At 40.9% G+C, this 22315-nt stretch overlaps 1 protein-coding gene across 1 annotated transcript; it reads right to left on the reverse strand.

The window, feature by feature from the left end:
* Window positions 1-8025: 8025 nt before the first annotated feature.
* Window positions 8026-22259, reverse strand: LOC117291840 (serine-threonine kinase receptor-associated protein-like). The gene is made up of 7 exons (XM_033773772.1): window positions 22127-22259; window positions 17265-17400; window positions 16512-16593; window positions 13610-13782; window positions 13145-13282; window positions 10154-10290; window positions 8026-9374 (listed from the first exon to the last, which is right to left on the reverse strand). The coding sequence occupies exons 1-7, from the start codon at window positions 22242-22244 to the stop codon at window positions 9154-9156; spliced, it is 1005 nt and encodes a 334-aa protein (XP_033629663.1). The 5' UTR covers window positions 22245-22259; the 3' UTR covers window positions 8026-9153.
* Window positions 22260-22315: the final 56 nt, after the last annotated feature.

A 22315-nucleotide genomic window follows, 5' to 3' on the forward strand; every position in this document is an offset into this window, starting at 1 on the left:
AACCATTACAACAATTGCTTCTTTGTAATGTTACCCCTCTCTGATGCCCTTAGCCTACAGAGTAAAAAACCAGAGATACAAAATCATGCTTATTAAATATTCTGGATAACCCTAATTACATCTATCTAGTACTACTCAAACACCCTAAATAAACACTTTAGACAATGTCATGATCTTTGTAATTAAAACACCCCATTAATGAGTACTCAATACCCTTCATTAACATGATCGATGTATTTATATCCACTCTTAAGCCATACATGTTAAATGTTAAAGGTGGCGTAATAAGTTGAACATTATTTTATCAAACTTACTAATGGGAAAAAAACCTTCAAAGTAAGGCGATTGATATTAATGCATTAATAGCAATGGCATATAGATACTGGAAATAAACGTCAGACGAAAAATATACCATGCTATAAAAACAGGGAGTTGATACATAAATTGGTTTGATGCATAGAGCTATATTTACATATAGCTCTATTGTTTGATGACAATTAGTTAACAGTGTGGACCACGTGGAGGTTGTCATCTCCCACCCCACAAATAACAGTTATGTTTTTAATTTGTTGTTTTGGTGTTTAATTGTAATGTTATTGTTTGTATTTAGCGCCATGATGGGCACTTTTATGGATTTGATTGGTTTATTTATTCATCTATCATTTATTTTCTTCTTCATGTTCACATTTAATTCATTGAATTATTTATTTGCTTGTCTTATTTATGGTTAATTTATTATTTTGTATATTAATTAGTTTGTTGTTTGATTGCTTTTTTCATATTTATTAATACTTTTATTGATGTTCATGTTGAAAAAGGAAATTGTTTGATTAATGCGTTCGTTGCTTGTGTCATTTTATCAATTTGTCATTTCTTTATTGACATTTTTGGTTGTTTATCCATCCATATATTGAATTATTTGATGCTTTGTTTCTTATTTTACATGTTCTTAGTTAATTATTTATTCATTTATTTGTTTATTAATACTTTATATCTATATTTTTTAATTAACTAGTTATTTATTTGCTTGTCTCATTTCTGATGTTTGTTTTTATTTCAACGTTGTTTTGATTATTATAAGTTGTTAATAGTTGTTCTCAATTATTATTTGTTTTCCGTAGAGAGTATATTACAGTGTTTTTGCCTCCCTACTTGTGACTGGACTAACAGGATTTTGAGTTACAGTGTTTTATTATACTTTTGGTGATCCTGGTCGATCACAGCAACTCCATAGATGGTTCAGTCAGCGTCCCAGTCAGTCATCAAACAGCCAACCTGAATAACACATACCAAAAACTCAAAGTAGGAAGACTTTGAATTAAATAGAGCTTTTGAAGATTGTAAATGTTATAGACTAATTTATTTACACAAAAAATATCTACCAGTTGAAGTAGAGAGTAAGGCATCCAGAAACAGCGACAGGTCGATCCCAGCAACTCTGTTAGATGGTTCAGTCAAAATCCCAGTCAGTCATCAAACAGCCAACCTGAATAACACATACCAAAAACTCAAAGTAGGAAGACTTTGAATTAAATAGAGCTTTTGAAGATTGTAAATGTTATAGACTAATTTATTTACACAAAAAATATCTACCTGTTGAAGTAGAGAGTGAGGCATCCAGATACAGCGACAGGTGGATCCCAGGAACTCCGTTAGATGGTTCAGTCAACTTCCCAGTCAGTCTTCAAACAGCAAACCTAAATAACACATACCAAAAACTAAAAACATGAAGATTATGAATTTAATAGGGCTTTTGTTGATTATAAATGTTATAGACTAATTTATTTATACAAAAAATATCTACCTGTTGAAGTAGAGAGTAAGGCATCTAGATACAGCGACAGGTGGATCCCAGCAACTCCGTTAGATGGTTCAGTCAACGTCCCAGTCAGTCTTCAAACAGCAAACCTGAATAACACATACCAAAAACTAAAAGCAGGAAGATTCTGAATTAAATACAGCTTTTGCAGATTGTAAATGTTACAGACTAATTTATTTATACAAAAAATATCTACCTGTTGAAGTAGAGAGTAAGGCATCTAGATACAGCGACAGGTGGATCCCAGCAACTCCGTTAGATGGTTCAGTCAGCGTCCCATTCAGTCATCAAACAGCCAACCTGAATAACACATACCAAAAACTACAAGCATGAAGATTCTGAATAAAATAGAGCTTTTGTAGATTATAAATGTCATACACTTATTAAATTATACACAAAAATATCTACCTGTTGAAGTAGAGAGTAAGGCATCTAGATACAGCGACAGGTCGATCCCAGCAACTTCGTTAGATGGTTCAGTTAATGTCACTGTCAGAGATCAAACAGCCAACCTGAATAACACATACCAAAAACTAAAAGCATGAAGATTCTGAATAAAATAGAGCTTTTGTAGATTATAAATGTCATATACTTATTAAATTATACACAAAAATATCTACCTGTTGAAGTAGAGAGTAAGGCATCTAGATACAGTGACAGGTCGATCCCAGCAACTTCGTTAGATGGTTCAGTTAATGTCCCTGTCAGAGATCAAACAGCCAACCTGAATAACACATACCAAAAACTAAAAGCAGGAAGATTATGAATTAAATAGAGCTTTTGCAGATTGTAAATGTTGTAGACTAATTTATTTATACAAACACTATCTACCTTTTGAAGTAGAGAGTAAGGCATCCAGATACAGCGACAGGTCGATCCCAGCAACTCCGTTAGATGGTTCAGTCAACGTCCCAGTCAGTCATCAAACAGCCAACCTGAATAACACAAAACAAAAACTAAAAACAGGAAGGTTCTGAATTAAAAAGAGCTTTTTAAGATTGTAAATGTTTTAGACTAATTTATTTATACAAAAAGTTTCTACCTGTTGAAGTAGAGAGTAAGGCATCCAGATACAGCGACAGGTCGATCCCAGCAACTCCGTTGGTTCAGTCCATGTATGGTTCACTACCATGTATGGGTCGGTTTCCCAATAGTCCTGAATCTTTGCCCTTCCTCTGTGAGATCGATCTCGGACTAATACGAATTCTCCTGTACAAAGGGGACTCTCAAACACATCTTTCTCAAATGCAGAAGTTCTTAATTCTACCTTCTTGTCCAAGTTCGTTGTAGCAAGGGCCTGCGCCCTATCAAGATTCTCACAATGCTTTATAGCGAAGGAGCCAGCACTGACGCCGCTGAGTTGAGAACGATCCACTCCAAGAACGAGATGCTGGGGTAAGCCTCCCGAACATCAGGTAGAAGGGTTCGTAACCAGTACTAGAATGTTTTGTGTTATTGTAGACTGTCATTAAATGAGGAATAGAGTCGGTCCATCTTGTCTTCTTATGGGTTGGCAGGGCAACTAGCAAGTTATGGAGCGTTCTGTTAAATCTTTCACATTGGCCATTGCCCTGGGGTGGTATGGGTTGGTGTGAGACTGTCTGATGCCGTGCAACGTGCAAAGTTCCTGCACTACCTGAGCGAGAAAACACTTCCCGTTGTCAGAATGCAGACGCAATGGGGCACCAAATGGTATGATGAGATGTTTCACCAACATTTTGGCAACAGTCTGTGCGCGCTGATCCTTTGTAGGGATTGCCCAAGTGTACTTCGTGAAGATGTCTGTGAGTACAAGTACATTATCATACCCATCAGATGACTACTCCAGTACAGTAAAGTCCGTAGCCACTGCCAGTGGGGGCCGAGTAACACGAGTAGGGCATCTGCTTGCACTGCATCTTTCACACTGGTGACATCAAGTGTGGACGGAGACTTCCATTCTTTGCCAGTAGAAGAGGGTTTGTATCAGCTTCAGGGTACGCTTTACGCCAAAGTGTCCTGCATTATCATGAAAAAGAGTCAGGATCTCCTCGTGTAGTCAGGCAGTGGTCACCAATTGTCACACATACCGTCTCCTTGCAATGTAGAACGTCGGTACAAGACATCATCTTTGAAGAAGAGTTGGTTCATTTGCTTAAGAACTGAAACAACATCACTTGGTTCGTTCTGCCTCTCTTGTTCTGATGATTGTCTATGTCTCTTTACGTAGGGGATGACCCGTTGGAGGATGAAATCTTCATCTTGTAAACTTCTCAGCATCTTTGCAGAATAGCCCGGTAAACTTTGGCTGCCTTCATTGGTAGTTACTTGAATTTGGTGGGCAAACATCGGAGGAAATTCTGTGGTTACACTAACTGGACCACAAGTGGCGCAGATGGTACGAGATGATAGCTCAGCATCTGGGGTGGACTGTAAATTGAGAGCTGCATCAACTGGTCGTGTGTCAAGTCGCGAAAGGGCATCTGGCGCTTGATTGGTTCGTCAGCTGCACTCAGGTTTGCGGTATCCAAGTATTTGAGGGGATTGTGATCAGTGAGGATGATGCACTTGTTTCCAAACAAGTAATCCTGGAATGCCTGACACACGGCCCAGCGTACGCCCAACAACTCCAACTTGAATGCCGAGTAATTTTTATCGTTCTTCTCCGCTGGTCGTAGTGATCGTGAGGCATAGGCTATCACTGACTTTGAGCTATCGCGTTGTTGTTGTGAGAGCACAGCACCAAGCACTTTACTGCTTGTATCTGTTTCCACTGTAAATGGTAGCAAGATGTCTGCAAACCTCAACACCGAGGCTTCAATCAACTCTGCCCGGGCCCCGTTGCGTTCGAATAATTGTTGACGTTTTTCCAGTGGCTCACCTAGGTCATGTCAGCCCCCATCAGTGCCCTGCTTGTTGTGGAGTGGGTCACTTGGGGGGCTGGCCCCAGGTAAACGACGTCACCACGAGAGCGGTGAGTGGTCGTTCGTTTTGCTCTTGTCAGGGGCTCATCACCCTAGTGAGCACATCCCTCCAAAAATAATCTTCGTCTACCCATTTCAGAAAATGAACAACTCCCGATCATGCGCATAATAATTGGTGCATTCGTTTAGCTTCCCTGGGTACGTCTCCCCCGCGGTGCTCCCCCGCAGGACGGGGCCCGGGGAGGGAGGGAAGTTCGAACAAACCACACAGTAACACGTGCGTTGATGAATGGGCTATTAAAATCAATGCAATGCCTGTTGGTGGGGCGAGGTGGTAAACAGTTTCCGAATCTTAGTCTAAACCTAAAATAATTTGACTGATGGACAGAGGGTTTCTGAGACTCCGCATCCGGGTTAAAAGAAGAATTAGTCGTGGGGTGTGGGGGGGGGGGGGGGGGGGCGGCAGCGGCCACTTTGGGGTGGGCATTGACGGAAGGCGGGGATTCTGAATAACTGTGAGATTTTATTTTGTTTTGGGTGGATTTTCTGGACCACGCTGCACAGCTCACTATGAAATAACTTTGAGACTTATTTTTGCAAGATCCAGTTTAAAGGCAGTATATATTGGTATTACTCAAAATAATTATCAACATAAAACCTTTCTTGATTACTTAGTAATGGGGAGAGGTTGATAGTAAAAACATTGGGTTTGTTCGTTTAGCTCCCCTGGGTCGACCCCGGTGCGTGGCGAATTTTTTTACCAGGACGAACGTTGGTAATTATCTTCACACACTCGTCCTGTGAAAAAACCGCCACACACCGGGGTCGACCCAGGGAAGCTAAACGAACGCACCCACTGTGAGAAACAGCTCCCTCTGAAGTGACGTAGTTTTTGAGAAAGAAGTAATTTTCCACGAATTTGATTTCGAGACCTCAAGTTTAGAATTAGAAGTCTCGAAATCAAGCATCAGAAAGCACACAACTTCGTGTGACGAGGGTATTTTTTCTTGCATTATTATCTTGCAACTTCGACGACCGATTGAGCTCAAATTTTTACTGGTTTGTTATTTTATGCATAATGTTGAGATACACCGACTGTCAAGACTAGTCTCTGACAATTACCAATAGTATCCACTGTCTTAAAAAACAACAACTCCAGGTGCATAAACATGAAGTGCAAAATGTCGAGGAGATCGCCGGTCGATCATGTCGGTATAGCTCGAGTAGAAGAACGAATTTATTGTGATTGGTAGTCAAAAGAAGCGTATATCAACGGGAAAAAAAGTACTCACAATTAAAAGCATAGCACAGCACATGGAAATGAGGCAAAATACTCTCGATCAACTTCAGCTTTTTTTACTGTAACATGGTCCCGTCTCACCACAACCTCTCCCAACCGTGGCGTAGCGTCGAGTCCATTCGACCGTGCTGCGCCCCGTTTCTAGTTTTTACAAAACTGCCCAAAATCTCAACGGAAATTTTCACTCAATCACGTGCTTACTTTAGGTTATTCACATTCTGATAGCCAAGGGGCATGCAAGCACCACATCAAAAAGAAACTGACACTGATCAGTGGTCTTAATGAATGAGTATCATTATCCATTGAAACTTCGTGGGCTTTTTCTTTCTGCGTTTACGATTGGTCAGCTCTGAAATGACGTATGCCGCCCGTCCGGGTCTTATTTCATAAAGCTAGTGGTAATTAGGCTACTGAATTTATCTTTTGCTTAATAACGTGCTTGGGTAATGAGCAATGAAGGGCTGCTGATAATAAAACATTGTTAGAAACGGCTCCCTCTGAAAAATGGTTGGACAAAATTGTATATTCTAGCGAATAATTAGATATTAGTCGACTAAATTAGCTTCCTCCAAAAGTAATATTGTGCCCCACCATGCTAGAGGTGGTCTATCCGATTACTGAATCCAATTTTATCTTTTAAGCAACATGAAGGGTACATTTACTTTACAGCGAGTGCAGTCATAAGAGTAAGCATTTGTTTAAGTGGCTAATTAGGTATTAATTAGTGGACCGATTTAGTATCTCAAAAATGATGTGTGCCAACAGGTATATCAGATTATGAAATAATATTCAAGTTTTTATGCATGCAACATCTGAACATGAGGGGTACACTTACTGTGGAGGTTAGGGCAAGTTTTTAAGCAGCTGTTTATTATGGGCTGGATGATCAGGTCTTTATTGCGACGGCTAATTATTGACTACCTATATGCATCCATTCAATCTCGTTCTACCTCAGACTTTGGTCATTCATATGTTCTTCCAGAGTTGTGAAAACAAATTACTTTTGATCAAAATTAATTAGAAAGGAGGGATGACCGACTCCCCCCCCCCCCCCACACAAGAAAAAAAAATATATATATATATTATTATTAAATACCACACACACGTAAATTAAGAAAATACAGAAACTAAAAATACCAGCAAGTAGTTTTTTTTTAATACATTTTACTTTCTTTGTTTCATTTGGAAGCAAATAATACAGTGATGTTTGTTTACATTCACAAAGATGTGACAAGAAATACAGCATAAAAGCTTGGTTCATAGTCCAAGCGGTTTGGGAAAGAGAAGCAGATTTTCACACAACACTACCCAGGCCTAATACTTCAGGGAGGTAACGAAGGTGATTGCCCTCCATGTCCCCTGGTCATTGCCTTGGTGCTCTTGAAAATCTCCAGTAGAAAATTTCATTTGTTCATAGGGTGCCCTTTACCGAGGAAAAATGCCTTAGCTCCCTTGCCCATTCAAAAACAAATCATAAAGGCTTGAATACTGATTGTTTACATCACAAAAATTCTCCTCGCATATTCACTTTCAGGTGAAGCATGAACTAGACTACCAAGATTGCCCGGTAGCTGGAGGCAGATCGAATCCGAGTAATATGCCTGTAAAATTATTTTCACAGGACTAGGACTACAAATTAAAACAGTATCACGATATATCAAGATGCAAATTAAACATTCATCAGATTTTTGATGTTTTTGTTTCAAGGCAGTAGACACTATTGGTAATTACTCAAAATAATTATTATCATAAAACCGTACTTGGTCACGAGTAAATAATGTGGAGAGGTTTATAGAATAACAATTGTGAGAAACGGCTCCCTCTGAAGTGAAGTAGTTTTCGAGAAAGAAGTAATTTTCCACGAATTTGATTTCAAAACCTCAGAATTTGAGGTCTCGAAATCAAGCATCTGAAAGCACACAACTTCGTGTGACAAGGGTGTTTTTTTCCGTTCATTGTTATCTCGCAACTCCGATGACCAATCGAGCTCAAATTTTCACTCGTTTGTTATTTTATGCATATGTTGAGATACACCAAGAGATAAGACTGGATTTTGACAATTACCAATAGTGTCCAGTGTCTCCCAAGTGTTGTTGTTTAGAATCTTTAATGCACAAAACAACACATTAGAATAAACTACAAGCAAACTGCAGAGGAGGATGCGTTAGAAAAGGTCATGTGGCCTTGAATTTCGTTCTTGAAGGGGCACAGCAGTTTTCCTCTGGTAAGGGGCACTTCTACCCTGAGAAAAATGTAAACTTGTATTGGACCTTTGCAAAAGGCACCACGGCAAAAGCACAGGGCCATTGCTGTGGGTGCTGTGGTTCTTTCGAGGCCTGCATTACTTGCATACAGCCTCATGCTATTCCCAAACATAATGAACAACAATGTGGTATTACAACACACAACATCTCAATGATAGAACTATGTGAACACTGAATAGTACTGTAAGTCAGTATCACAGAGTTTCCTCAGTACAGCTTAGGTCTTGAGGGTGTGGCTTACTTACAAGTTTCAAAGGTCAAGTACCCACACGGTTGTGAGGTCACACTTAACAAAACGGAGGGATATTTTGGGATGTCTATAGTAATAATAATATTGACTCTTATATAGTGCAATACCAAAGAATGACCGCTTCGCTTAAATCATTATAACCCCTGGTCACATGGCCACATATTTCATTTCCTAAACCCTCTCAGTGCTGCCAAGTATGTGGCACACTAGAAGCTTTATCAATCACAAGAACAATCTCTGTCCTCACAGGTACGCATTTACCACGGGTGAGGAGAAGCAGTTATACACGTAACTAAGCGTCTTTCTCAGGGAAACAAGTGTCATGATCAGGATTTACACCCTCATCCTGATGCCTCACCAACCAGAATTTGAGTCCGATGCACTAAACCACTCGGCCACGATATGCCTCTTCTATCCACTGTGGGTATCGTATATAAGTGCAGTAGGTAAATGCTTCCTCACTTTCAGAAATAGTTGATCACAGCTTCCTATCAAACTTGAACATGGCTAGTGGACTGACATACGGCCTTTGACCTTCCATTAAGCCATACGTAACCCCCCCAAACCTAATGTTGCATCAGCTGATCTTTACACTACACACATTTTCCTTATTCCCATCATAATTCAACTTTTATAACTTGTGGTGCCGTGACCTCTGACATCGAGCAGTTATCCAACCCAGCTTCGTCGGGTTCAACGCATTTCCAGAGCCCGTAGGTCTTTCCTAACGTTGTCTGCCAGAGTCTAAGTGTGCCGTCTTCTGAGCCGCTTGCGTAGAGCTCTCCATCAGGCGAGAAACGCACACAGTGGATTGGTCCAAAATGGCCTTTGTATGACTCTGTAAAAAAAAAAAAATAATGTTATTGATAAGGACTCAGGAGTCCATAGGCTCTGAAGCAGTAACAATGTGATAACATCTACTTTAACACTCTTCAGTCTATTGATGGCGTTGAGAGCAGCCTCTGTGAATGTCTTTCAATGGTGCACATGCAAGAAAGGTAAACAAGTGGGTGCTTGATAAATACAGCAGCAGAATAGGCAGCTATCCTAAATCTCTAGACATTAGGAAAAATGTTCCATAAAAAGAACTGTTTAAAAAAAAGGTTATTTTGCATTGATGGCTCTGTGGGAATGTGGGGGACCATTCAAGATTTTCCCTGCAGCTAACTGAGAAAAACGGGATCTCCATTTACTTTTTATCACCTTTTCCGCAGGAATATTTGGTAGGGGCAGTCCCCCCCCCAAACACCTCCAACCCCCCCCCCCCAAAAGGGTTCTAATTCTCTTAAACACTCTACCCCTCTTATACAAAAGGATACCTAAACCCCACAATTCCTAAGGTATCCCAGGGCACGGGGCACAATGGACCTTTTGCATTTACCTCATACAGACACCATCTTTGATATAAACAATGGAAAAAGCACAGATTTGTATACGCAGCGTACAGGTTAGTCAATGAACAATGTCCCTTTTGACCTCTTGGCGAGGGCGCCCTACTCAAATGATGTCACATGCACAAGGACGGTAGGAGGGCGGTTACACCATTCCAGATATCGCCCACCAATGTTAGCAGTATAAAATGGGTAATGAGGACATCACATGAGTAAAAAGACCCACCTAGTTCTGTTCCAGTGGAGTAATCAAACTTATAAATCTTAAGATCTTCTCCTCCTGCTATGAAGCATGTTTTATCAGGATGCAGTGAAGCCGAGTTCATGGTACATGGAGCTTCAAAGGTCTTAATGATGTCGTATCTAAAGAGACAAAGAATGAGTACAACCCAATATTAAATAACTTTGTTTTGATTATTATAAAAATATTGACTGTTTCGAGTGCTATGGTTATAACTACGACTCCGAGGGGATCCCTGGAGTGTTCTATTTTACCGAGGCGCAAAATGGAACGGTCCGTGGGTATCAGAGGTAGTCAGAGTTTTGACCATAGAACAAGTAAAAGCAGTCAATACTTGTTTTATAACACTCCAACTGTTTATCATCCTCCTACATATAACGTTCGTACACACATTTCAGATACACAGATGCACAACTGATTGGGTTCGAGGAGGGTAGAAAGACGTCTGGGTACTGCAGGCCGTGTGATAGTCGTTGGACTATCACACTGCAAACGATGCACTATCACACGGCCGCTGTTTCTAGTAAAACTAAGACATATCATGTGAAGCGCACTAAACCAATGCAAAAGGCAGAATATTTGTAAGGGGTGATATAATACTTTTTACTTCCTAATAGCTCCAGTCGGCATGGTAGAGCTTTTGATATCGAAAAAAAAACATTCAGTAAAAAAAAATACATAATTCAGGCATGCGGCTCTTAATTGGAAAAAAGGTGGAAATTAATTTTCCTATTGATCGCATGTACCGAAGCTAGCCGCGTATTTGGCCCTTTTCATCTGCCCCCCCCCCATCCCCAATAAAAACACTACAGAGTCAAACTGAGCAAAAATAGTGTAGAAGGTATGCTGTACACAAGGATTAATGTGTCCTAGTTGCATATTGGGCCCTTTCAGTGTCTAGTTCGCACATCATCCCCTTAAAATACAAAAAGCAATAAAAACACTACGGAGCCAGACTGTGCAAAAGAAAGGTGAAGAAGGTATATGTACGCTGTATGAGGAGAAGTTGTGTTGCTGTGATTTAGTTTACGCTGAGTTTTTTTGTAGCAGCAGATTTCCATTCCATGAAGTGTTGCATGATAATGAGGAGCTCGTTTCAATTAAGTGTGCTTTGGCCAAATTTGCAAACTTTGGGTCCAGAATGCCCATCATTTTGGAAAAACCTGGTAAGAACCTTTTCTTTATGTGCCGCACGCACTTTCAACCTAAGTAATGGCGCTGGGTTTGGCGTTTTTTTATGCAAGTTCCACTTAAACAAGGTTAAAAGCCACTATTGGTAAAGGCCACAAAAAAAAACTTTGGAAAATAACTCGGAGATCTCAGTGTGTATGGGTGAAAAGAAGCAGACGGCTATAAATCTGCACAGGATGAACACAACCCATGTGATGATATACATTTTTTAGGAAAAAAACAAATTAACTATGCAAGTATTCCAACATAAGGACCTCAAAACAAGCCTGGAATCACACGGAGACCATGGAGGCAATGGCCTCTGTTGCTTTATGTTTTGGCCTTGGTGCCCTTTCAGTAGATTCCCATAGACCTTAGGATTTTTCAGTGGAAGTGCCCTTTGCAAAATGAAAATGGGCTTGCTTTCTCAAAGATGAAATTACAGGCCTGCTGAAAGTGCTCATGTTTGTTTCCTTCACGTTTTAAAGCTATAAGTGTGCATTACAACAAGTTCGTAAGGGCGCGGTGACAAACTTTAATGAGCTACACTACGTCATCGTGTCATTTACATGAACCAATCACAGCACACAACAGCTTAGAAAGTAATGAATTATTCAATAGCGATCATGCAGCGCGCGCGTGTGTACGCGTTATGTGTGTGTGTGGTGGATGGCGTGACCTCTTGCAGCGCAATGCCAATACACGCGCGGCATGGCAACTTTGGTCATTAGATTGCAGTCACTCAACTTCGCCTTCATACCACGGTTTATGAATATTGCATGGTACATACAGTTAAAGTATGTAAATTTCATTAAAACTTCATAAAAATATTCATTAGGGTTCATATCAATCAACTCTGTCGTTACTATTGATAAACTTGGTTAATGAATGGCAATAGACCAGCCACTGAAGAAACGATGTGGGCGGAGTATCGGCCACCGCGAAACATGTGAAAAGTGAATGTCGTAAGTACAGCTTTCGAAGCGCTGATGTGCAAAAGCCGTCGTTTTGAATTTGACTGGTACGTGTGTAAATATTTCTGAAAACAACCTTTGTTGGTGTGTACAGCAAGTACACAGAATGAAGATTTATGTGAATCAGTTACTTAGCTTTTTCTTTTGGGAGCTTTGGTTTCATATAAATAGGGTATGTGCTTTTTTGCTATACTTTTCTGTGTGTGTACTGCAGCATGTTTTTCAACGCACATGATTGGTATGAGAGATGTCCGTTTACTTGTTGTAATGAGGATCAAAGTGGTCCCAAAAAATGTTTGAATATGCACAGGACTTGCACGCTCGTTATACAAGGGGCCACTACAGTACTACACATCACACATTCTCAAAAATGCATCCCTTTGGAGCATTCTTTTGTTCTTTCCTTTGTCCCTGCACCCAACAGTTTCCCATAGACAATTTCTTGTGGAGCTCCTCCGTCTTTAAAATGTCCATGTGGAGTCCTTTTAGTTTCCTCGTTTTGTTTTGTACTTTAGTCTCCATAAGGTACCAAAGTGAGAGCACAATTACTCATGCAGCCAGCTAATTCACCAGGGGCCAATTTCATGGCTCTGCTAACCCCCAAATTCTGTACTTACGTACAATCACCATCCCAGCTGTGCAAGCGCCAAATTTATGAGCTAGCTGTGTAAGCGTAGAATGCCTAGTAATGTGGAGTACGCACGCCCACAAGCCAAAATTCCTAGCTTACCCTTGAAATACGTTTAAACATAAGCACGGAATTCCCTGCTTCCGTAAGCGCCGATATTTTGAAGTACAACAGAAAAAAACAAAACACCTGTACGACCCTCACCTTTCCGTGTCGTAGAAGCTAACTTTGTTGCCATGGGAAACTATCATTATATCACCATCTTTGGAGATGTCCACATTGATGGTTCCTGTATCCATGGTGATTTTCTTGATTTCTGTTTTGCTGGCAACATCCCAAATACTGCAGAGACAAAGGAAAACAAAAAACAATCTTAAACAAGTTTCTTTTACATTTGAGCAGTGATGTAATAATTTATAGCTCAGTCCTTGGCAGTAGCACCCCTCACTTACTCAGCACTTTTGCTTAAAATACCTGGCTGTCAGACAAACATGACACATGTACGCAATCACTGCGTCATCTACACACCAAACTGCACTAGTAACAGTAGTTAGTCGCGGATAAAAACTTGGAAGTAAGTGCGCGTTAGTGAAATTTTGACACTTTTGTCTAAGTTCTGGGTACTTAGCTTCAGTATTTAGCATTAGTGCAGAACTGTTATATTCATACCAGATGGTCTTGTCATCCGATGCACTGATTAAGTGTTTATCATTGGAACACCACATAGCACAGCGGATGTTGGATGTGTGTGCGCTGATCTCAACGGGTTCAGCATCTACGTTGACCAGGTCAAACATCTTTAGTTTCTTTTCGTTGCTACCAGTCAGCAGACGATCGCTGTTCTGTAAAACAAAAGAAAGGGAAGTCAAGACACTAAAATAAAGTCTAATAAAGCGCACAAATCCATCAGAGGTGCTCACAAGATGCTGTAACAAAGGAAAATTCAAACAAAAAGGGAAGGGACCAAAATAAAAAATTATACCAATAATGATCTTCATCAAATACTTCCTTCTTAAAATCATATTATCAAATAATAAACCACAAGGGAAACTGACTGGGTAATTTTTTTAAAGGTAATTTGGGGATGAAATTTGACTAGAGCAGGGTTTGAACCTGCGACCTCCAGATTAACGTGCTGCCACTCCAGCTACACAGCTATTGGTGGTCTCCCTATTTTTTCAATATCTTTGTTAACTAGAGCGGGATCAATTGACTACACCAAGTAAATCCTACGACCTATGGAGATAGGTGCCGGAGCTCATAGGACCAAATCCCTCACTAGTAAATATTTATTTCATACTGTTCATGGTATTGGATATTTAAAATAAAAAGTTGCATCTCCTTAAAGTGATCCCGTTGCTGCCCCTTCCCAGGTTGTATTGTAACTTGGGTGGGATTCCTGGCTATAGGCCTACGGCAGATACAGGTTGAACGACTTCTGACTGGACCCTCAAACAAAGATTTCGACAAAATAGGGAGGCCGCCAACATAGAGCTAGATAACTTAATTGTTAGAGTACCGGTACAATTTCAAGAGGTTGCTTGTTAAAATCCTCGTGCTCCCTTTCGCAAAGGGTCAAGGTGTTTATAACGCTCCTTGGTTGTGCATTATAATATGATATTGGTAACCTTGTTTTGGGTGTAATGAGTTTTAATGGTTCATTGTTTGCACTGTTTGGAAAATTTGTCCAGCAATAAGTGTTATTTTCTTTTTAGCAATGCACGTTATTCAAATTAAACTTTATTGACAAAAAAAATTTATTATCTCTTTTAGAATATGTGTGGCTCTGAGAAGAGCTGTTTTGTTTGTGGTGTTTCACACTAGGCCTTGACTACACAATGACCACTCAGATGGCTGGACCGTTGAGATGACTGCAAGCCCACAGGAGGGCTGAAGTTGTTACATGTAGGTGGCCCGAGTCATACATGTACTGATCCCAGAGTGCAAACACCCGCCCTTGGAGCCTCTGATATCTCTGTCTCTGGTATCGCAGCTGCTTGGACTCCTTCACCAGCTTGATCTGGATGGTGACGACTCCCGGTGCAGAAGCTGTATCAACTTGTAGAAATGTACTCCATGGTTTCCTGCCTTCTGGTAAAAGCGGTGAGGCCAGCCTTTTAAGTCTTTGTTGGTCTTGATGCTACTCATGAAGGCTGACCATGATGCAGGGTTCCACTGATTGCTAGCCACCCAAGTTTGTCAATGTACTCACAAAGCTGAACTGGTGATGGTGCCTTGGCCTTGTCATGAATTTTCTTGAAGGATTGAGGAATGTGCTCTGAGGGGCAGGAAGGGTAGAGCCATGAGCTTCTTGATGAAAGCATGTACCACAGCATTGGACTTGAAGGGTATCACCAGACCAAGGACTTGACACTGGCGCCGAACCACTTGGGTCCAGTGGACGAGGCACCCCTTCACAGCTGCATGGGGAAATTCTCGGCGCACAGCTGACCAGACCGCCTTCTTGAAGTAACTTACCACCTCTGGCAGGTTCCGACTCTCGGATGGCAGGCTCCGCTTGAATGTCTTGAGCAGCGGTCTTGAGTATCTGCTTTTAGTCCTTCTTGGTCCGACTTCCCATGAAGCAGTATGCTAATGACACCTGCTTCAAGTCACCCTTGGCAAAGGCATGGATGGTAGATAACTGATAGAATAGACGTTTCACTATCTTGAAGGTACCATCCAAATACCATGTCCTAGCTCTGTCGAGGGGCGCCATCTCCTCTGGGGTAGGAAATATTACGTGCCGGGATTCCCTAACATAAAAATCCTCCTGAAGAAATCCTTCCGGATGCTTGCCATGCTGAGCTGAAAGTTCTTTGAGCCGCTGACTTTGACGAGCTCTGTTGGCAGCTCGTGTAACGTTGCTTGGTCTTGGGCAGGCGACGGGAGCATCAGCAGGCACCATTTCAGTCAACACTCCTGCGTCTATGTCGCTCGCTGGGGGCCTTCTTCATTGCAACGTTCACAGCCACAGCAACCTCTCCTCCGGCAGGGTGAAGATGATTCTTGTTTCGTCCAAACCTAAAATGATCACCATACTGAAGAACAGACACGGGGCAACGCCACACACCCATGCAGAGAATGGAGAAGTGGGGTCCTTCTTCCATTTCATGGTGTATGTTTAGCTTTTGGAGTCAACCAGAATGTTCTTGCCCCGAACTATACCTCCAGTGGTTGTCTTGAAGGTTGTCACCGGAACATCACGGAGTCCCTCGAGTTCCTCATGAAGAGTTGGGTAGGCTATTGTGGCTTCATCTTGTGCCTGCGGAATTTCGAAATGATCACTTCAAGTTGAATGATATTTCGCCTACCACAGCCATCTCCTCCAGACCCATCAGAATGGACAAACTGTCCAAAGTATTTATGAATGATGGTTTGAAAGTAAGCGAAATAAGTTAGTTGGAAGTTTTTTACTTCTTCACCATGGAATCGGCAGTATCTGAACTTAGTGGCTGTGGCTGCACCTATTGCTAAGTGGATTGCTAGGGCCATAAATTCTTCAAAACATGTCAACATGGTGACCAAGCCTCAGCCACCAAATTTGGAATTGGCCATACATGTACCATACCTTTGAGAACTGAACTGACTTGACGATGTGTTTATGCGCAAAGCTGTGAAGTTCATCTCCCGTAATTGGATCCCAAACTTTCCTGAAATAACACCCGAAAAAAATGAATCAAGAGTCACTGGTCTAATAATCTATAAAAACAAATGTGGCTGAAATATCTTGCTTTTCTTGTGAGTTGATACAATCAACAGAAATAAGATCCCATTAAAATAAAAAATTGCATCCTTTCCTGCGTATATTGAGATTGCTAAAACTACACACTAAGTGTTGCTGCTTTTGGAGTGCTTGGGAGGGGGGATAGGGTCTGGGGAAAACCTAAGTGGCATGGGGTGGATTTCACAAAGAGTTAAGAGTATTCTTATCTCGAAGGACGAGTTACTCAGCCTAACTTACGACTAGCCTCAGGGTTTTAACACCTCGTAGGACTATTGCTAAGTAAGGACTAGTCCTAACTCTTTGTGAAATCAACCAATGGTTCTTGACAATCTGGTCTATAACATTTACGACATGCATCCATGTTAGCTTTTGTCAAGCAAAAGGGTCAAGCAGAGTTGCCAACATTTTTGCATGCAGAATGCCACACGGATGAAGAACAATCCCATTGCAGCACTTTAAATGCTTTACTTGGATGTGGTTTGGGATAAGTTTAGGTGAAGATGAAAAGTGAAGAAAAACGAAGAGCAGCTTTGGGTGACATGGGAGGACTGAGTGTTGGTGGGAGGGGGGGGGGAGCTTGGAATGATAGTGACTCACGCAGTAAAGTCTGCAGCACCAGTTGCAGCCTTCGATGCCTCAAAATTTAATGTTGCTCCCCAGACTGCCCCCTTGTGACCATCGAATGTTCCGACCCAGTCACCAGTCTCGCCTTGACGAAGCATTGGCTTTCCATCTAAAAAGAAAAGAAAGAAAGATCCATCGATGGATAGGTAAGTAAGGCTACAATGTATGATGAGACGAATGTTATCAATTGGCTTCTAAACAATTTTGAATACATGTAAATGTAGAGACGGGAAGGAGAGCCGGTCCTCTAATTAATAAAGGACGAGCATTCAAAAATCCAATCAACAGGATCAATAATAATAAATGCAATGCTAAAGACGGCTAGTCAAATAAACTTCTCCTGTATTGGTTTAATTCCTTTAACCCATAGCACAATGCGTACAATGCAAAATGTCACAATAAAAATATAATACACAGTTACACAATGCAGTGTCTAAGCATGGTCAAAGAAAGGTCAGCAAACAGGGCTAGCTAACACGCGGCACACGCGATACTGCCTGGCAAACAAAACATGGTCTACAAATAATCCAATCAAAAAAGAGTCCTACATGTACATGTACGTAGAAATTTGGATAAACAGAGGGTTTAAACACAAAACAACACTCACAAGTGGCTTCGAGCTTATCCCTTCCAAATGAATAGCTTTTGGAGCATGGCCAGAGCCATGCTCTCTATAAAAATAGAGAGAATTCTGGATCTAAATTAAGTTGCTCTTTCAAGACGAAGCTAAAGATAACTAAAACAGCAATGCTGCTGCCCCGGCGAGCTGTCGACCAAGTTTCAAGTCAGTACATCATTGCAATCACGAGTTATGACCATACAGCATGTACTGTTTTTCATTATTTTAGCTCATTCAACTGAAACCTATGATTAATTCTTTGAGTTTATCTTTTTGTATGAATCTACATGTAAGAAACAATGTTTGACTTAAGCTTCAAGTCGTTGCAATAAGGAGTTATGACCATTTATTGTTTTTTATTGTTTTAGTTCATTCAACTGAAACCTGTGATTAATTCTTTCAGTTTTATCTTTTCATTTGAATCTACTTGTTCAGGCCTGTATGCTTCGTTTTTGAAAGGGCAAGGGCACCGAGGCATTTTCTCCTTGGTAAATGGCACCCTAGGAGGAAATTTTTACTTTCTACTGTAGCATTTCACGGGCACCAAGGCAATGACCGGGGGCATGAAGGCAAACGCCTTTTTGCCTCCATGAAGTATCAGGCCTGTGTGTGACTTAAGTTTCAAGTCAGTACATCATTGCAATAAGGAGTTATGATCATTTCATGTTTTTCAGTGTTTTAGCTCATTCAACTGAAAACCTGTGATTAATTCTTTGAGTTATCTCTTTTCATAGGAATCTACATGTAAGAAGCAATATTTGACTTAAGTTTCAAGTCCGTGCATCGTTGCAATGAGGAGTTATGATCATTTATGTTTTTAGTTGTTTCAGCTCATTCAACTGGAACCAGTGACAGAGAGTTTGATTTTTGTTTTAACAAATAATTTCAAAACTTTAAGATTTTAATTTGAGTTTTTTTCTTTTAAATCCAGATGTCAATGTTTGAGCCTGAAAAAACAACTTGAACGTATTAGTTATTCCGCGCGCACCTGAGCAACGAAAGACATACTATGGGTAATTACTCAAAATAATTATTAGCATAAAACAGTGTCTTTAAATCAAATCTTTGCTTTAAATTATTCTTAACCCTAATTCTGAACCACAAAAACACTCATCTTAGAGCTTGGTAGTTTAAGCTTTTAAAACAAATTTTTGGTTATATGTAGTTTAATGTATGTATAGATAAAAGTAAAACTGTGGGACAAGGATGGTGGTTTGATCTTAAACTTTGTGAAACCCCTTTTGCCAATCTATGCCCGAAAGTGAAACTCCTAAAAAGCTGGTATATGGGCTGACGCACGATGGTCGCAAGGGCGTTAGATTAAAGGAACACGTTGCCTTGGATCGGTCGAGTTGGTCTTTGAAAAGCGTTTGTTATAAAATGCATATGGGTAGAAAGATGCTGTAAAAGTAGAATACAATGATCCACACAAACATGCCTTGAAAGTGCACGGTTTTCCTTTTACCTCGTCTACTAACACGGTCGGCCATTTATGGGAGTCAAATTTTTGACTCAAATAAATGGCCGACCGTGTTAGTTCGCAAAGTAAAAGGAAAACCAAGCAATTTCGAGGCAAACTTGTGTGGATCATTGTATTCTACTTTTAAAACATCTTTCCAACCATATGCATTTTATAACAAACGGTTACAAACGCTTTTCTATAGACCGAGTCGTCCGATCTAAGGCAACGTGTTCCTTTAACGTGTGACACAGCTTAAAGAGGAAACTGACCCCTACATGTAAACGACCAATAAAAGGCTTTTCACCCCGTGACCAAAACTGTCTGAGCTTCAGATTACTCCTGTAGGTCAATAAAACTCTCCTCTTTCATAATCCTTTTGAAAAATGGCGCTGCCATTTTAGAACTTTTTTGATAATTAAATCGGGTCACCGCTTTCAATTAATACCTATTGACAGAGAGAGGTTCAGAAAGACAGAGAGAGGTTCAGATAGATCGTAGTGCTTTTTTCTCCACCTGAAACAGCGAAAAACTAAGGTTTTGATGAATTTTTTTACTATTTTGGCAAATTTTTACTAAATACTTGGGAATACTGTACATTCAGCGACGACCGGGTTTTCAACCCTACATGTATCATGTATCCAGTAAAATCTTTGTTTATTTTTGAGTGAATAAATTTGGGTTTTGTTCCCGCGCGAGGTCGGGCATGGAATTAACGGAGGTTTCAACTAAACTTGGTAAAATCTCATTTTTTTAAACTTCTCAATAATGCTCAACGCTTTATCTTTTGGTCACTCGACCACCAAGCGCTGTACACCAACCTACTCGCCGAACTGCCAAGCCACGACTGAGTTGGACTAAACCATTCTGTTAAAGGGGTGTTACAAACCCGTGTGGCAGTGCGTGCGCTGTGTGTTTACATAAATACCCGCCGTTCACGCATAAAGCGCCCACTCACTGCCGCACGGGTTTGTAACACCCCTCTCACAGAATGGTTTAGTCCGACTCGGCCCCGGCTCGGCAGTTCGTCGATCTACATGTAGTAGGCTGCAAAATGAGAAGGCAAAAGACGTGCGATGCAGCAGAAAAACAACAGTGAGTACCGAGCAGAAAATTGTATTTTTAGACAATGTTTTTTAATTCACTCAACGAAAAGGAAATGCAAGCATTATGAATGTATATTGAGTAGGATGGGGAATGCTTTAGGTGTACAGTACAAAGGAAACTTCAGTTCTGGCTGGCTAACGGTCGTAAAACTTTCACCCATCAATGCTGATTTGAAAAACGTATAGCGTTAAGGAGGCCCTAAATATAAAACCCCCATAAGGCTCACAGGGGAGCCTTATAGTTTCTAGAAGTACCCACCATGCACGTATTTGCACACGTTAGTACTGGAAAGAAAAAATACCCAATCCGTGCTTTGTGTAATCTTGACCTCAGCCACAGACGAGAAGAGCCCGCGTGTTTGTTGTCTTTTGGCTGGCATAGCGGGTCCTATTAAAAGCCGACAACAAGCCAACAACGCCGACAACAAGTCCAGAGCGCCGCCAACACGCCGCCAACAAGCTTTAAATACCTTAAAAATGGCTAATAAACCATATATATTAGAACTTTGTGTGTTCTGTATTATAAACATAAATTTAATGGAAAAACTTCACGATAAGTGTGAATTTTTAACCCAAAAAAACTTGACTTTCACAGAAAAACGGTCGGACGCCATCTTGGCTTAAAATCGTGTTTGGACCAGTCCATTATGATGCGGGTAAGTCAGATTTAGCAATAGAGGGCGGGCGTCATGCACTGTGCACATTGCAGCGAAGGTCTTCACATGAAGCCCGCCCTCTGTTGTTGACAAGTGCTAAATCTACCCGTATCATAATGGTCTGGTCCAAACACGGGTCTTAAGCCAAGATGGCGTCCGACCGCTTTCCGTGCAAGTGAAGTTTTTTTCTGGTTAAAAAATACACACTTTTTGTGAAGTTTTTCCATTAAATTTATGTTTATATTACAGAACACATACAGTTCTAATATATCTATGGTTTATTGGCCATTTTTGAGGTATTTTAAACTTGTTGGCGGCGTGTTGGCGGCGTGTTGGCGGCGTGTTGGCGGCGTGTTGGCGGCGTGTTGGCGGCGTGTTGGCGGCGTGTTGGCGGCGTGTTGGCGGCGTGTTGGCGGCGTGTTGGCGGCGTGTTGGCGGCGTGTTGGCGGCGTGTGACAGCATGTTGGCGGCGCTCTGGACTTGTTGTCGGCTTTTAGTAGGACCGGGCATAGCTCATTATTAACGAAAGTGGAAAACTTTCCGTATACGTGTAGTATAGGCCAACAATGGCGCCACCACTTTTTCATTAATTTTTACAGAAATATCTAATTGAGGTAAATTAGATTATTTCATATCGAATGAGAAAGTGGTGGGGCCATTTGGAAACTTTTTCTTGTAATTTATTTATTAATTATATTTATTTGGTAAATTTTGCTCCCCCAAGGCCAAGGCGTTTGGTGTTAACGTTACTATACTATTTATGTTGACGATGTGTTTACGGTATTTATGCCATTCTATAAAAAAAAGCCTTACGACTGTCTGCATGGTCTGACAAGTGACATTTGACTTGTGAAGAAATGATGATGATGAAACGATCACTGCAAAAAAAAGGACAATGCAAAAAGCACACGGCGTACGTTACGACACGTTCCTGTGTGTGTCTTAATATTAGAAATTCTGCCATCATATTCTTATCTTCTTCCAATATTTCTCACCTTTGCAAGCACTGATTAGGAAGTACCCATCTGGTGTGATTCCGCTGAAATCTAAATGAACAACAGGCCTCGTGTGGCCGCTGCAACTCAACGGAATTTGTCTCAAAGTGGTAGCCATGTTGAAAATTAAAGGGCACACAAAAACAACCAGCGATTGAGGGCGACATTTAATATTTTCGGCTGAGACGA

This window comes from Asterias rubens, chromosome 6 (assembly GCF_902459465.1).
Source record: "Asterias rubens chromosome 6, eAstRub1.3, whole genome shotgun sequence".
Lineage (NCBI taxonomy): Eukaryota > Metazoa > Echinodermata > Asteroidea > Forcipulatida > Asteriidae > Asterias > Asterias rubens.